The sequence below is a fragment of the Lates calcarifer genome, linkage group LG20 (assembly GCF_001640805.2).
Source record: "Lates calcarifer isolate ASB-BC8 linkage group LG20, TLL_Latcal_v3, whole genome shotgun sequence".
NCBI lineage: Eukaryota > Metazoa > Chordata > Actinopteri > Centropomidae > Lates > Lates calcarifer.
The window spans coordinates 10201524-10219436 of NC_066852.1; the positions used below are offsets into that span (position 1 = coordinate 10201524).

The 17913-nt window shown below is 39.5% G+C and overlaps 1 protein-coding gene across 1 annotated transcript in view; it reads left to right on the forward strand.

The window, feature by feature from the left end:
• pcdh1a (protocadherin 1a) overlaps nt 1-17913 on the forward strand; it is an 83337-nt gene that overhangs the window by 8072 nt on the left and 57352 nt on the right. The window contains exons 2-3 of the mRNA XM_018692232.2: nt 787-1601; nt 2532-4718. Of these exons, the coding sequence (XP_018547748.1) occupies nt 807-1601; nt 2532-4718 (2982 nt within the window). The 5' untranslated portion in view covers nt 787-806. The remainder of the gene's footprint in view (nt 1-786; nt 1602-2531; nt 4719-17913) is intronic.

Consider the following 17913-nt stretch of genomic DNA (forward strand, 5'->3'; position numbering starts at 1 on the left):
GTACATTGTTTCAAGCTGCATGTGGTGATAATGACCAAGTTGCATAATCTGCATGAGAAGAAATGGCCTCGCAGTCTCTATGACCCTTACTACACAAGCCGTTGTCGTTAGAGGCCTCTCTGGTAATGAAATAAATCAAACAGTTTAGCTCTGTCAATACACAACATCTTGGCAGGTTCATAAGGATTTATTTTTGATGGTATTTTTATACCATAGGTTATTTTTGAGCTTCATTGCTTCACTACTCAATGTCTAGTAGTGTAATACTAAAATAATGAGTCTCTTAGGCTGTGTTGAATCTCTGAGATTTTGTATTTCATTTTTATTTGATTACGCAGCTGAAACAATCCACACTGGCCCTCCAGTTTGTTTTGGTATAAGCTCACAAGATATAATTTCTTGTTCCTACATTCATTTCTACATGAAATTTGTAAAGTTGAGACATTAATTTAAGCTACTGAAGCTCTGAAACAGAAGCAAAACCATGCTGGGATATAGTTATGATTACGTTTTTAAAAAATGCCTCTTCCCTTTGTTGTTGTTGTCTAATTATATTGTGCTTGCAGATCTGTTGTAGGTTTTTGTACAACTTATTGATAAAATAACAGAACAAAGAACAGAAAGAAGAAGAATACAATTACAACAGTTTTTCCCCTGCTGACTAAATGTATCACTCTGGTCCTAATGACTTGTTGATGTTTTGTTGATGTTTCATCGCTTAATCTTTAAAAGTATCTTCCAAAAGGAGACTACATTTTGACGCTGATTTTTCTTTGTCATTTACAGGCAGATCTTCTGATGACCTAATGGAACTGAATTTACGAGTAGTGCTGTTTTGGATCCTGGTGCTGCACTGTGGCTCTGCTAAAGGCAGTATCCTGTACCGGGTCCAGGAGGAGCAGCCTCCCAACACTCTTATTGGTAGTCTGGCAGCAGACCAGGGACTGCCAGACTCCGGTCACCTCTACAAGCTGGAGGTTGGTGCCCCTTACCTCCGTGTTGATGGAAAGACAGGAGACATTTTCACCACAGAGATTCCCATAGACAGAGAGACCCTGAGGGACTGTCGATCCCTGGCTAAGGGTAAGCCCTGCTACCTGGAATTTGAGGTATCAGTGACAGATCTGATACAAAATCAGAGCCCACGACTCATTGAAGGACGCATTGAGGTACAGGACATCAATGACAACACCCCACAATTTCCGTCTTCTGTGCTCACCATCTCTGTCCCCGAGAACACGATCATGGGGGCGCTATTCTCCATACCCTTAGCTACAGACAGGGACTCAGACAGGAATGGGGTGGCTGACTATGCGCTGACTGCAGGGCCAGACGCAGCAACCCTGTTTGGTTTACAAGTGGCTGATGACAGGGGGGGGAAACTCCCACAGCTGATTGTCCTGGGCAACCTTGATCGCGAGTTGAAGGATTCCTATGACCTCACCATCAAGGCAGTGGATGGAGGAAACCCTCAGCGCTACAGCAGCGCTTTGCTCAGAGTCGTAGTCACCGACGCCAATGATAACTCTCCCAAGTTTGAGAAGTCCACGTATGAGGCAGAAGTTTCGGAGAATAGTCCAGTGGGGCACTCTGTGTTGCAGGTAAGATTGTAATGCTATTCTTATGTTAAATAACTTATTTTGCTGTCTGGAGTGCAAAGTTAAATTGCAACGAAAATTGTTTTGTGCAGCTTGATGTACTGTTTGGAATTTTAATGTTCAGCTGCTAAGAAACACAGCAATTCTGAGCTAATTTATCATGATGATTTAGAAAGAAATATCTTGTGCATCATTTTTTCACAGTATTTATTCCCTAGATGCAGTGCTAATGTGTAAATCCAAATCAAAGATAGACATTTTTACTCTGGTGTTGGGGTTTAAATATTTTAAATAGTGTTACAAGTCTGAATGTTCAAAATTTAACCTTATGCAGAATTCTTGGGAAACCAAGGCCACAGTTAGTTCTTGCTGAATCACATATCACAAAAGTTTAATTCACTCCTATTGCTCTAATGTGCATTTTTAAGTATTATTACAAGTATTAGAGTATCAGCACAGTATGCTTGTACAGGTAATTAAGCTGCTTATTGCTTTTGTTGTGCTATTATACTTGAAGAAATAGAGTTAGAGATACACAATGCGAGAGTGTAGGAGTAAGATCCTCTGTGTAGGATTTTCTCTGCATACTGCTGTGAAATTGCACTGACTGTCATGAAAGAAACAGCAGCCCTTAATATTTTACCATATGTTTTCATGTGAACAATTTCTCTATCCCGTTTCCTGGGATGAAAGAAAGGGGACAAAGAGAAAAAAGGCCAGTGACATAACCACCAAAGGCAGAGAGGAAGGGTGATAAATAAAGCTGTTCCCATGCTGTGCTTTTAAGTGATCAGACTGCAATTGATTAATTTATTCATTAATTCACTGACCACTTATTAGTAGATAAACTTCCTCACTGACTTCCTTTAATTCTAACACTAAATTATTGCACATAATTCACACCTTTAACTATAGAAATATCTTTTATTGTAGGTCAAAGCGAATGACTCTGACATGGGCCCTAATGGAGAAATTGAGTACACCCTCCACCAAGCAGTAGACCCAGTGCCGAAACTCTTACGCATTGATCGGTCCACTGGTATCATCTATGTCAAAGGACCACTGGACAGGGAGGAAATCAGCAGCTTGTCTTTCTATGTGGTGGCCAAGGATAAGGGTCCTCAACCTAAAAGCTCTAAGACATTTGTGACCATTGAGGTGACTGACCAGAATGACAATGCTCCAGCTGTGGAGATTCGTGGAATTGGTCTTGTGACGCACAGTGAAGGAGTGGCTAACATTTCAGAGGACATGCCAGTGGGAACAGCCGTAGCTTTGGTGCAAGTGTCTGATAAGGATGAGGGGGAAAATGCCGTTGTCACTTGTGTGGTTGCAGGAGATGTGCCCTTCCAGCTTCGTCCTGCCAGTGACTCCTCCAGTGACAACAAGAGGAAGTACTTCCTACAGACCACCACTCCTCTTGATTACGAAAGGGTTAGGGATTACCGTGTAGAGATTGTGGCTGTGGATTCTGGAAATCCAGCACTCTCTAGTACAAATTCATTGAAGGTGCAGGTGACTGATGTGAATGATAACTCGCCAATATTCTCCCCAACCTTGTTTGAGGTAGATTTTGCTGAAGAAAACCAACCAGGGGAGAAGGTTTTGGATGTAACAGCTTCTGATGCAGACAGTGGCACTAATGCAGAACTCCTGTATAATATTGTGGCAGACTCATCCATCAAAGGTCTGTTTGAGATTGACCCAAATACGGGTGAAGTAAGAGCCCGAAGCCCACTTGATCGTGAGCATAAAGAACGATATGAGTTCCGGGTCACGGCGGCAGACAAAGGATCACCAGTTCATAAAGGAACAGCAACTGTTGTAATAAAAGTCCTCGACCGTAATGACAATGACCCCAAGTTCATGCTTAGTGGCTACAGTTTCTCAGTTTTGGAAAACATGCCTCCCCTCAGTCCTGTTGGTATGGTGACAGTCCTTGATGTGGACAAAGGTGAGAATGCTCGTGTACACCTCTCTGTAGAGCCTGATGGAGGGAAGTTTGTCGTTCAAAATGGAACGGGCACCATTCTCTCAAGCATCTCATTTGACAGGGAGAAAGAAAGCAGCTACACTTTCCGTCTAAAGGCAGTGGATGGAGGAGAGCCACCCAGGTCGTCATATGTTGGCGTTACTATCAATGTACTGGATGAAAATGACAACGACCCTGTGGTCACCAAGCCCTCCAATTCCTCCTTCAGGCGCTTGTCACCTCTCGCCTCCCCAGATAGCCATGTTGAGGTAGTGGAAGCTGAAGATCTGGACAGTGGGCCTAATGCAGAGCTGGTCTTCAGTATTGCTGGTGGAAACCCTTACCAATTATTTCGCATCTCCCCTTCCAGTGGAGAGATCACTCTAGCAAAAGAAATGACCCGAAAACACGGTGGACTACATCGTCTAGTGGTACGAGTGAGTGACAGGGGTAAGCCTGCACGTCATGCCACTGCCCTGGTACACATCTATGTCAATGAAACCATTTCAAATGTCAGCTTAGTGGAAGCCCTAGTTGGACACAGTCTTTATACTCCGTTGGACAGGGACATTGCTGGTGATCCTGACAATGGCTTTGCTGCACAGCGTAGTAACATTTTGTTCGGAAGCCTTGCCGGTGTGGCAGGTGTTGTTATGTTGATTTTGGTGGTGGTATTTATTCGACACCGCATCCAGAGAGAAACTAAGAGTGGGTATCAGGCCGGCAAAAAGGAAACAAAGGACTTATATGCACCCAAACAGGCACCAAAGAACACCAAAGGCAAACGAGGAAGGAAAGGCAAACCCCAGAAGTCCCCAAAACCACTCGGGGAAGAGGAGGAGGTCAGCCTTCAAAAGAGTCTCAAGTTCAACCTTGATGGGGTCAATGATAGCCCCAGGATACACCTGCCCTTAACATATTCACCAGGAAGCCCTGATATAGGCAGGCACTACCGCTCCAACTCCCCCTTACCCTCCATCCAGTTGCAGGCTCAATCCCCATCAGCTTCACAGAAGCACCAAGCCGTCCAGGACCTGCCCGCTGCCAACACCTTTGTAGGAACGGGAGGGGATGACAACTCTACAGGCTCAGACCAGTACTCAGATTACAGCTACAAGACCAGCCAACCGAAGTACAACAACAAACAGGTAAAGTCGTGCCTTGCAAAATGTATCTAATGCCTAGATAGTGTGTTAGAGGAGTGGATGGTTGGTGTGTCACGTCGTTTGTGGGTATTGAGGAGGGACAGTTCAATTTTATAACTCTATAATATATTATCCTTATTGTGTGCCACAGTTATAAAACATCCCATAGAGTGAATTATTCTCATGTTGTCAGCTACAGTAATATGTCATCATATTCTTAAAAGACAGTAACATGATACCAAATTTGAATAATTTGTTATCTTTGTGCCATCATTTTGGATTGTAAAAATGTAAAGTGATACTTAAACATTTATTGCAGATATGTTACTGTCACTTCTTTCTTACTCATGATTCCATTCTCTGGAGAACTGTGCATAATGTGTGAGATGACAGATTAAGAAGAGACAAAATGTCTGCTCTCATTTGAAATCATACTTTATAAACTGAATTAAAATTGTATTCCTTTAAATTCTAGTTGCCATTAAAATGTTTCTATGGTCACATGGATGACAGTAATATGCTTTGGGAATAATCTAAGTATGATATTTACAGTTTTTTGGAATCTAGTTTTAGATAGAATATAACGTCAATTATTTTCTTAATATTAAGTGCAGTGACACGCTGTCTTACTATTTGTTTTACTCCCATGTAACTTCTCTGGAGGGTGAAATTGGATACACAAGGAAAGTTGCTGCCAAAATGATTAACTCCAGGTTATGTGTTCATGTGTTGCACTTCTATAAAACTCAGATGGCCCTTCAAATTTTGTTTTTTCATTGGTTTGGCAGTGGAGTTGAGCAGGGAAAGTACATTTCTCAGTGACTTACTTCTGCTCTTCTGCCTGACCTCTAGTGCTCTGATCTCTGCAGGTCACTTGCTCTTATCTCCCTGCTCCTTATGCTCTTATCTCCTCTTATCTGTACAACATTTGGCAAGGTTTGAATCGCCATGGAAACAGAAATATTAATAGACTCAGAGGGGATTACGAACAGAAAAATTGTAAAGTCGAGGGACAGGAAGCTAGTGTGTCTCTAGGTTTCTGTGTCATCTGCAAGTGTGTGAATGTGTGTCTTGGACTAAACAAGTGTAGATGTGTATTTGTGTGCATGTGTGTGCACAGGAGGATAAGGCAGACTATCATAATCCTTTAATAGTGTAACATTCTGTATTATGCTGCAAAATGTCCAGATGTCTTGATCCCACCAGTTTATTAAGACAGATACACTCAGGCTATTGTTTTTTTTGGAACTTTATTTTATTTTATTTTTTATTAAAGAGAAACACAAACATTCCTTGACAACATCACAAGTTATGTAACAAAACAAGGACAACAAACAAACAAGGAAAACAAACGAACAAAAAAAAACCCTGGGGCCCAGAAAGCTGAATATTACTAGTGAGTGAAAAATACTAAATAGATAAATAGGTGGACAGTTAAGACATTCCAGCATACTGTGGTGTTCCCCTCAGTTAAAGAGGTATCTTGCCATAGGTAGCCACCTCCTCACGAAAACATCAGACCTTAATTGTAGATGAGCACATTCAGGCTATTGTAATGCATCTCTCTTTTTCAAGTAATTACTGCACTCAACTCTCTTTCAATGTGAGAAAAAAAAATTCAGAATCAGTATGAAGTAAAAAACAATATTACGTGACTTCAAAGAAACCCCAAATCCAAAGACTGCCTACTACAGGGGCATTCTATCTCACACAAATCATAATCAGCAACCTAACATGACTGATACTGCTAAACTTTTTCTCAGTGAGATATCTGTGAATCACACAAATATTAACTAACTCTATGAATGCAATATTCTTATTGTGACAGTGGCATTCAAGAGATCCATCCAGCCATCATTTTGTACTGAAAATGTCTGACATTGATGTATACAGTTTATTTTCATTCAAGACAAGTTCACATGGGCTTCCAAGACGCTTCTATATGTTGCATAGTGGTGTCATACATACAGAAGAGTTTGACATTCTCCAAGGCTTTGCAGATAAAGTTTGCCACATAAAAATTAGCAAAAATAGAAGTGGAAAATATGCAGCTGAGTTCTGAACATGTGTAGGTGACACATTTTCTGTGGAGATATCTTCAGAGCCAGTCTCACAGTTGGCTGGTTGGTAGTTTCAGCAGATGCTAGCTGACAGCTTAGGTGATCACAAGCCTTTGTGGGTGGAGTCAGTAAAGAGAACAGTCACCACTGTCTCCTTGATGGACAACATAAGGGACCAAAATGACTGCAAGCCACAGGGTGTGTCTGGGTATTTGTGTGTAGTGCCAATCTTTGCGTATGTGTGTAGATTTTCTGCTTATTACAAGAGTGTTAATTGTAACTGCAGCACAGATGTAGGCTCTCAGCACTTGACAGTGTTTGTGGTTTCTCAATATGATAACATAAATGCGTATGAGACATGACTCAAGTGATTGACAGGTTGTGCAAAAACATGGACAGATGCTGAAGCTCATGTGACATACCTCAGCAGATGTTGTCTCATGTATGGCATCCCCTCTCACATCAGGAAGAACAGATTGTCCAAAATATATAATTAAATTAACTGCCAAGTGATGTGACAGATGTAGAGTGGTGCCCTTGCTTTAATTAACTGTGCTACTCTCGACAATGGCTTTTCTATGGGAGTGTGGTCAGGTGGCTAGTTTGTACTAAACTTCTTGATATCATATCTGAAAGTTACAGTTGGCATATAAACAGATTTTGAGCACATGAAATAAGCTATTTTTATTTATTTTTTTTGAAATTGCCATTAGAGCTCAGTTTTAAAAGGTTTTGAAGAATTGTACCACAAACAGAACTTAGCTCTGTAACTATGTGCGGCATTATCATTCTTCATCTCCAACTCCCTCTGGTTTTAATTAAATGCGGTCCACTTATGAACACCAGCCTATTGTTGGGTGAAATTTGAGTTGCTGTTCAACAAACCAAAACAGTCTGATCCTGAGACTAATATTTACTTCATGTGTTTGAAACCTGATTATATTTTGGGCATTTTATTAAAGGACTTCTATCTTGGGGTTAAGGTAAGAATTTAAGATTAAAGTTAGGGTTGGGGTCAGACAGTTTGTCATGAGGGCTCAGGTTAAGATTAGGCACTAGGGAATGCATTATGACACTGAGCGTCCACACAGCCACTGACAAATGACAGATGGCCCTCTTGCAAACGGACAAATGTTTGCAAATGTATGCATGTGCATAAGTAGTAGATTAGGTAGGTAGTGGTAGGTTAAGGAAGTATATAGATATTATTTCAGCACAAATGTACAAAGACTAATAATAGAGACAACTATTAGACATACTGTATTGTAGGGGTATCTCACTGCTCTAATATTTATTTAGATGCAGCCTTGTTTCCTTGACCTACATAACTAGATTTTTTTTGCACACATCAATTGATTCATCATTAGATTTTTTTTTTTTTTTTTCATCAGAGGATGTTTTCATTTTATAGAAATGTCTGCACCTACAGATGCTAGTCTTTAGAACAGTCTGAGCCTTTATAATAGAATATTCAAACACTGTATTCTCTAGAATGGCTTGTTGAGGATGCCAAAACCCAAACAGATGTTTAAGATGCCCTAATTAGATCACAGTATTATCTAAGCATATGCCAGCTATATGTACAAAGCCATATTTGGATTTGGTATTTGTATCCCACACTAGAAGATAGCACTGTTATCAATTCAGAAGCGTTTTCATCTTCTCCCAAGACTCTGTTGAGAATTTTACAGCCCTCTAATTGCTTTAGATTAACCCACTTTGGAACAGAATTCCTGGAATGCAGTTTCTGCAATATAGTATATTACAACAGGCATACAGCTTCTGAACACAGTTGTAGACAGTTGGGCAAAAATATCCATTGCCTCACAGCAAATTCAAAATAAATCCTGTTTCTAAAATGCTTGTTCCAAAAAAGAAATGAACCAGTAAATGCCAGAAATAGACTTAGACATCCGAAACTCTTAACCACAGTTGTAGCCAACGGTTGTCATGTACTGTATGTGTCTTGAACCAATGGAATTCAGAACCATGGACAGTGCTTTTTGTTGCCAACTGTTTCACAGCCTCTGTGCAGACAGAGTACCATGATATTTACAGTACGCATCACAAGTGGAGAGAAAGATGAAAGGCCCGCGTGAGGCAGATATAGATGCACTCCTGTCCTCTGTGGTCCTTTGTCAACATTCTTCAGAATTATATCACACACTATGCAAAATTAAAAAAGAGCCATCATTTACTTGTAGGTGGTGAAAGCCCACCAACAGCTAGAAAATCAAAAAAAGACCTGATCCATTTTCTCCACTATTTCAGATAAGACATCCTATTTTTCTTGGCAAGAAAATGCCTTAGCAAGTGCAAATGTACCATCAAACAAATCCAAAATGTTTCTATACTAGATTCAAATGAGGGTTCTGTAGCTTTCCTCTACTGAATAAAGGTCTTCACTGTTGCTTTCATATGGCTTGCACCTGTTTGGGTAATATTGTAATTAAAGTGGGGACATTGGGAATTTTCCTCAGGGTCTTGGCAAGTTAAACTATTCTCAGGTGTGTGTCACAAATTTGTTATTGAGCTAGGGTAGGCATTTGCATACAGTAAAATGTGCATATTTCAAAGGAATAATTATAAATGTAGCAATATCCTGTACTGTTAAACTACATGATGTACACCGTGTTGTATGCAGTGTGGAGTATCTGAGTAGACATTGCAGATGTTCCAGAATTATGACTTCATACGCTTTACATGTCCCAAACAAGAGAAGAGGAGGTTTGTGCACCTTTACAGCGACTATCTTTGTAGATTTTAGTTCCCCTCCTTGTCACCTTTGAATGTGTGATATTGCATGATGGTTGCTGGAGAAACCAGTGACTCACATTAGCCATTAGAGCTGATAATTAGCCCTTTTGGGTCCAAGAGATGGCACCTTTTTTCACACCTTGTTTCATGAGAATCCTACATCCAAGAAAACATGCTGTGAGTGGTATGGAACACTGAGAATCCTGTGTTACACAGCAATCATGACAGTTTAATAAGCTGTAAATTCATTCTTTATATACATTCACGCTAGTAAAATGCTTTATTTATCCAAAATGGATGAATGTTTTCCCCTGTGGGGGTACTCGTTTATCTCCTTTCCTGTCCACAGTTACCTAGAGCCAATCCAGTGAATTCTTGGAGCAGGATAGTGGGTAGAGTGAGTCAGTGAGAGTCTTAATTAACCTGCTTCTTTGTTAAGCAGGGCCCACACTTTGTGAACTTTAGGCATCCCTTTGAGCTGGGATTAGCCCAATTTAGCCCAATACTACTGTTTGAACTCAGCAGAGGTGTATTACAGACGAGGGCCCAAGGCAAAATTTGCACTTGTTCTACAAGACTGTGACACATTATTCTCTTTTACTTGTACTCAAGACCAGTGAAACCTAGAAATCATTGAAAATATGTCATCTGCGTTTCAGTGAATAGTTGAGAGAGCGAGGAGTGCAGCTGACTTATTCTCCCTATCTTTTCCTATCTCGGCTTCCAATCTGCCTGCCAGTATTTTTCAAACAGGAACGACACACACAGACATACACACACACACACACATAGAGACACCCACACGCACACGGCTCTTTGTGCACCACATATTTGCCCTGGCTGATTACCCAGAAAAAGAAGGCTGGAAGGAAAAGTGAGGTGAAAAGCATTGTGGATGCTGGAATAATTTACTTTGCTTGTATACCGCATGTTTTGCTTACTGTTTTATGGCATGAAAGCGTGATTCAATACATTGTGTTGGCACTGCATTGTACTGAAAATACTGTGTGTTGTTTAGTTGCCAATATTGCTGCCATTTCACATCTTAACAACACTACTAGGTTTTTAAATAAATGATAGAGATCTTTGTTCAGAATGTGGTATACCTAGTACTGAGTGTGTTTTTATAATTACAACATATTACCCGTGAGGAATACTGCTAGCACAGTTATATAACTGAACTTACTACAAAACGCCTACTATTTTCCAGTGTGTGTGTGTGTGTGTGTGTGTGTGTGTGTATATACACACCTACATACCTTCAGTTAAATGAGCTAGTGACTCTAGATTCCATGGTTGTTGCTGTTATTATGCACTATTAACAGTTTATTTAAGCTACAGCACATAACTTTTTCCAAATATTTTTTTAGGTGAAGTATGTTTCAAAACATATCTTAACATATCAGTTACATGAACACGCTTTTGGTCTACTACTCTTCTCGCATATTAGCTTCAAGCTAGTATTATTTGCTGCAAGATGCCACCATGGCTGACATGCTGGCTAGCAAGCTATCGATTCCTGCATTAGCTGAGACATCAAATAGGACGAGGATGTAGGTAAAGGTCTGGGCATAGCATAGCAGAGTGGTTTGCTTTTGAGTTTCTTGCTAGCACTAGCTTGATTTCCAGAACTTGCATATTGTGGCTTTTCAACAGGAGCATTTCAATATTTTATATGTTAATTTATTTAAAGATCTGCGTTTTATGTAATTTTATGAAAATATTCAGAAGTATACATTTGGTTTCAGTACCCTAATTAAGTTTAAAACATCAACCTGAAAGCAATTTGGCAGAAAATGATCATTTTTGGTTTAGATAAGGTGACAGTTCTGATACGGAAACAAACACTGAAAGGTTGGTTTAAGAGCAGAAGCCAGTAATGAATTTATGGTACTTTGATCCAGTCTTGATGGAGCCAAGGCATGGGTGGATCAAACAAAGTGATAAAGATAACAAGAGCAGAATCTCAGGAGGAAGCTTTCATAGGTTTGAGTAAATTTTAATTGGAAATCTTGCACTGCGGGAGAAAGCAAATAACATGAGGGTACAAAATAACGCGCACAGTGGACCCGTTTGTCATAATGCCTCATACTTCACCTCATTTTTTTCCCCTCCTCCATGGTTAGTACTGCGTCTGCTAGGACTGTAGTTTGGTCAGATCATACTGTCACATTCAGGTAAGTGAAAGTTGGACTCAAATGCAGACAACAATGGGTGAAGTAATTTCAGGCTTATAGCCCGGAACAGGGTGAGTGATTCAGTCAAACACGGTATAAATTGGCAGGATATCAAATGATGAAGATTGCAGGCAGGTACTGTAACAGACAAACGTGTAACAAGAGGAGTGGGTGGAATGCCAAAGCAGAGAGGTAACATGACCTGGCAGTGAGCAACCCTCTACAAATACTGGGACTAATTGCTGATGAGTAGTAGCTCGGTAGACAGGGTTATAGGACCAGGTGATCTACAGTGGAGGCAAAGAGTGGACAGGGGAGTGACAGAAACAGAAAAATTTCTGAAAACACAGAGACAAGAGAAAACAGAGGCTGTGTCTGAATGTGCCTGACTCTTGCCTTTAAATACTGTGTGCTTCTAATTTCATTTTGTTTAGGATGGCTGAACAGGAAGACTGAACTGGCAACTTCCCTTCCCTGGGACAATAATTAATTTCAAGCATAATGAAGTATTATTCACACATCAGGCTATTCTGAAAGTTTTACACAGGATAGACACAACAATTCTGAAATAGTTGAACAGTATATCAAAAGATGACAATCTTAAAATCAACTGCTTTCTTCTGACAAACTACTCTCTCTTGTTGTTATTCATTAGGACAAGTAGCTGCTACTAAATTTGGGCATTATCGACAGACTACAAACATTCCTAATCACCAGTAATCAGACACAGAGTGAATATTTCCAAAAAAAAAAAAAAATGGACACATGTTGGCAGGATGATGGCATCTATGTCATTTGCAAGGCTTTCAAAATGATGGATCTGTCCTTTATTCAGATATCTCAAGTCTTGCTGGATATTGAGGAGGAAGAAGAAAATGTTTTGATGTGCAACTATGCTGGATGCCTGTTTTGATTGGGTGTCAATCTGTCAATATCAACTAATCTACCACAGCGTTAGCTACGAGAAGAAGCATAACCAGGAAAAAAAGAAACTCTGAAAGTGAAAAAAGGAACAGAATAATGTCAAATCAAATTTTTTTCATTGTCAAATTTGTTTTTTTGTTTTGTTTTGTTTTTGTTTTTTGTATCACAAATCAACAAATCATGTGGGTAACAGAGTTAATAATAGAGTCTCCTTTTGCTCATTAGCCCAGTTGATAAGGCACAAGGCAACAACATTTATTAAAGATGTAAAAGAAATTTCAGTTGCTTCACCCTAAAATCAGAGGTTTGTCCCTAAACCTGCCTGTTTGAACTGCTGCCATACAGTAGCTCCAGCAGCTAAACATGTGCCAGTGACCAAATTCAATCTAATAATATTAATAAAACCATGACAAACTGATCTGCCTAGAGTATGACTTTATTTTCACCAGTCTAGTAATAATTTCACTGTAGAAGTCTCGTGGGCTAGTGCTTAAAATCCTTAAACTCCACCCCTTCATATCTTCTTTGGTGTGTCTGCTCATTGCTATTAAAAACTGCGCTAGGCAGGTGGAGATAAAGAAGCCAAAAATATTCACATAACATCCCTAGACATCCTTTGAAGTATCTTGCCAGGGTAGAGAGGATGTGTGTTACCTTGAGTTACAGTAGACAGAGACGGATGTCAGCTGTACGATCTGGCTCTGCATAGTATAAAAGATGGCACAGCTCAATAATCAAGGCTTATGCAGAAACACTGGGTGCACAGACCGCCTGCTATGCTCAGCACATTTATAGTGTCCTGGCACCCTCTGCGTAGCCTTCAGATGCTGTCTTGTTTCATGTTCACTTAAAGACTGGAGCTCCTAAACATAAGGATACATCCTAATTATTCAGAGGCCAATCAGCCGTTGAGACTTGGAGGGACACAGTATCTTTAAGTTCTTGTTCTTTAAGTTCTTGCTCATTAGCACGAAGATTTCTGGCTTCTTGCAACAACAGACCAGCAGAGGTGCCAGAGTTATTGGTGTGATCCAAGTAGCTGAGGAGAGAAGATTAAAAATCGACTTAACCGAAAGTCAGGATCAATTGATAACAATGCAAAGTTGGACACACCTGGGTTTTACATATTCAGCACCTGAAAGCGCACAGCTGGCAAGAGGCTGCGTATAAACAAATTACTGAGATAAAGAAAATACAGTCATTGTTTAATGTTGTCATTTAAATATACACCACCTCACACCAGGTTACCCAACATCTCCTAATCTATTCACCACGCAAAATTATTTGCCACCATTTGTGTGAGCAGATAGTATTTAGATGTTTCCCACTACCCTAGGTAACAGAAGGTATTGATTCAAAATGCCCCAATAAAAAAGCCTTTAACTAGAGGGATGATCAACATGGTGGGGGCATCAGAGACAGCAGAGAGCCAAATGACTTCAATTAGCAGGCTTGGCCTAACGAGAGAACCATTCTTTGAACTAGGACATAGGAATTGATTTCATTTGCACCTCACTCTAAGACTGAACGATCAGAGTTAGCCCTCTGAGATTGGTTGGTCCATTGGTGTGGCAGGACTGACAGGTGTAGATAATGGGCTAGGACCATGTGCAAAGAGTAGTCAATTTTTCAGTATATTAAGCATAATTAACATACTTGTCCGCTGCTATCTGGAAATAACTATTTTACCCATTTACCTGTAAAAGGCTGAAATCTGTAACTTTCCACACATTGCTCTCTGCAGAGGCAAAAAAGGCTTTTTTAGCAAAACATTACAAAATTTGGAAAAGGTACCAATAAAGTCTGATGCCACTGGGCTTATGCTGTTGATTTTGGTGCATGAAAATACTAACCTAGTGTGAAACTTGTTACTTCCAGTAACACTATGCTTGTTATTTTAAGCAGATTTTATTGGCATTGTACACCAGGTCTGGTGCTTGACTGTGATTGAATGTGATGAAAATTTCAGTAGCAGTCTATAGAGATCATCTCCAAGATTTAATGACACTTTTCATGAAGACTTCATGCATCATGCCAGTTTTAATGTAATAATTATGCATTAAACACATTTTAATAATGTGACAATGTATTGATTTAAGCGCAAAAGGACCAGGGACAGAAGTCTTCCTGATGAATGGCAAGAACTTTCTGTGCAGCTCACCCTGACTGTCAGCCATGAGCCCTCTTGATGTCATCAAAATGCCCAGCAATGCTGACTTGGTCTTTGATGTAGAGGGAAAATAATTAAAGTGTTGCTAGTGATCTATATACGTATTAAAAAGTGATGGGCTCTCCCTATCGATCAAGTCTGATGAAATGTCTGATGAAAAGCCAGTGGTTCACAATGATCTGCTCTCATTTTTCCTCAGGCTTATATGTATGCATTTGGTGAGTGGCACACGGTCAGATTCTGCCTTTTATGTAAAAAATAAAATAAAATGAGTAACTCCTTAAGGTAAAGCTGTGTGGAGGCTCAGCTCCCTGATGGTATTGCCTTTAGCTGAGATATTATATCACCACACATCCCAGCCTTCTTACCTTCTGCCAGGCAGATTAGTGCTTTTATCAATAAGCAGCTTAGCACCAAAGTGTCCCTCAATAATATGCCATGGTTATTTTTTTCTCCCGCTGCTTTAACTCCTGGGCTTCTCTTTTCGTATTTTTTTTTTGCTCTTACACATTCTCATAACCCCACATTTCCCTCTTTTCACACCCTAAAATTCTACACTTTCTTTAACTATATTAACCTCTGACTTACAGAAACAGCGATACATTATGTATTCTTCTCTTCAGGTCACATTAGGAACCTAGACAGGGCCCAAGAGGGCCAGAGAGCAGCAACCCCATCAGACATACTACCCCATTAGAAGCCTGCAGTGCACCATAAAACCCATTAAGGTCCATTAGGGAAGTGCTCTGGCCCACAGACACCTTTAAGACCAGCCAGCCACAAAGGTGCACAGTTACAGATGGTGTAAAACTTATTTGATTTGTCACTGAATCGCCATGTTTTCCTTCTGGATATTTATCCAGAGCTATGTGTCAGATACTGTTGCACAACAAGCAGTGGTTCATGTGTTAAGTGTTTTTTGCTACTTGGTTGCAACGCAGTTTCAGAAATGTCATCATCCCTAAATTCAGTGATGTTTAGTGACAGCTGTTTTAACTATATAGTTATCACATTATTCCTCTAGTTAGCAGCCCAGCATATAACACACATTATCACAATAAATATAAATTAGCATAAGCATTATTAAGCTAAAACAGGTCCCCGCTGAGATTTAACTCAGTCCTTTTGTAACTGCCTGAACATGCTCTTCAGCCCAGCGACAGCTCTTTCACCCTCCTTGGATCAGAACAATCACATACAGCTGTGAGGTTTCAGCATACTGCCTCTCATGTGATTAGAGCACTGCTTATTACGTTTTGATGAGCCTGACCCAAATCTTCCAGAGGCAGGCACATTTTTCACAGCGAGTTTGAAATTCTAAATCCTAGATCAAGTCAAAGGTGAATCCCTGACTTGGCCATAAATTGCTATTTCTGGTGCTTTTCTGTGGGAAAACCTACCATTTCGTCTTTTGGGGAGATTTTCGTGACATTTAATAAACATGGTGAAAACAGCCATGAAATGTGTGTACCAAGTCTTAAAGCAGCATGAAGTGTCAGAGCCGCATGCTCCTGATAAACCAAAAGTTTGCCACACTCTGTTCTGGAGCACTGCCTAATGAATGGCGTTTAATTAGCTTTGAGGAAACATTTCTCTTTGTGACAAACTGTTGTGGGGCTATGATTAATTTAATGTGTTCTGTGCTTTTTTCTCACTCAGTTAACAGCAGCAACTGAGGATCTCATAAATTCATTTTTTTTACACAACCCCACTCAAAAGTGTAGTTTTTTTGTCGTATTACTGTAATTGTTTAAAAAGCTGATGATGACTGAACACATGAACATGATCTATGTACTTTAAAAACATGATACAAGTCTGTATAAGTGGTTCCTATGCATGGTAGATATAACAGCCTTGCTTTACTTTTCCACTGGATTGCTGCTAAGAATAGAGTTATACATTTGTCCTGTAGGATTGTACCCTATATGCTTGGGAGGACCAAGATATTTTATATAAAAAAAACTCTTCCCCTAAAGGGTTACATAATACAAAGATCCATTCATAATTCTATAACAGAAAGAATTTAGTCCAAGTATAATAAATTGAATGTATTCAGTCTCCAAATACATTCTGGTATTTATATGAACACTGTTATTTCCAAAACAATTGAGAAAACAAGAAAATTGAGATAAACTTTGGAAAAAGGGAAACCACTTGAAATACATTGCCTTAAGTGTTCCACACTGCAATTTTCCCATTTATATTACAAGTGGTTATGCTCTCTTCATTCCTCTGGTATTTTGAATTCTTTTATCACCGTCTCCTCTTTAAACCCCTAATGTCTCTGACAGTGTCATTTGCAGTCAGATATTGTAGCTTGTGAACCTTTTAATTGCATGAATATTTCAGCTCAACAAAATAATGTAAATGTGTTTACATACTATTATGAATCTGCAATATTTTGTTTCCAGCATTCACAAAGGCCTCTTTGTGTATCTTGTAGATGGTAATACTTAGTTGAGCAAAAATGTAATCCAAATCAACAATGATGTGGTCTTAGCCCAAGTGTGTTGTCCTTGATATTTAAAGTAAAAATTTGGAATAGAGGGATAATTCCATTAAAAGGCTGATGACAGCTTTGACTTTATACCAATATCTAATCCAAAAAGATGAGTATTAAATTGTTATCAATAAGATGTTGAAATGCATTGTAAGTGAGTAAAAGCCAAATGAACGGGGCTAAGACTACAATAATGTGACCATGCCATTCACATTTCTGATTGGAGACCTCACTGCTCATTTGCTTTTTAACTAAAGGGAGAAATGACGGAGGAAGAAAAAGAAAATTATCAAAAGGAAATAATCTCATTAATTTTGATGTGCTCAACATTTTGAATGTTACTTCAGAATAGTTACATCAAAAAGGTTTTACTTTATTAGTGGAACTGTCAAAGACCTTCATTAACATTAGTGACAACGTAAGACTATTATGATTATGTCAAATTTTTGTTAAAAGTGGAGAATGTTGTGACACATCCAACTCTTATGACAGCTATTAAGCAATTAGACTCAGTTCATTTTACATTCAGATACAACTGCAATCTCCTTGAGTAAATTGTAATTACGTTTTAACTTGTAAGAACTGTCAGAGCAGCTCCTGTGAACATGAT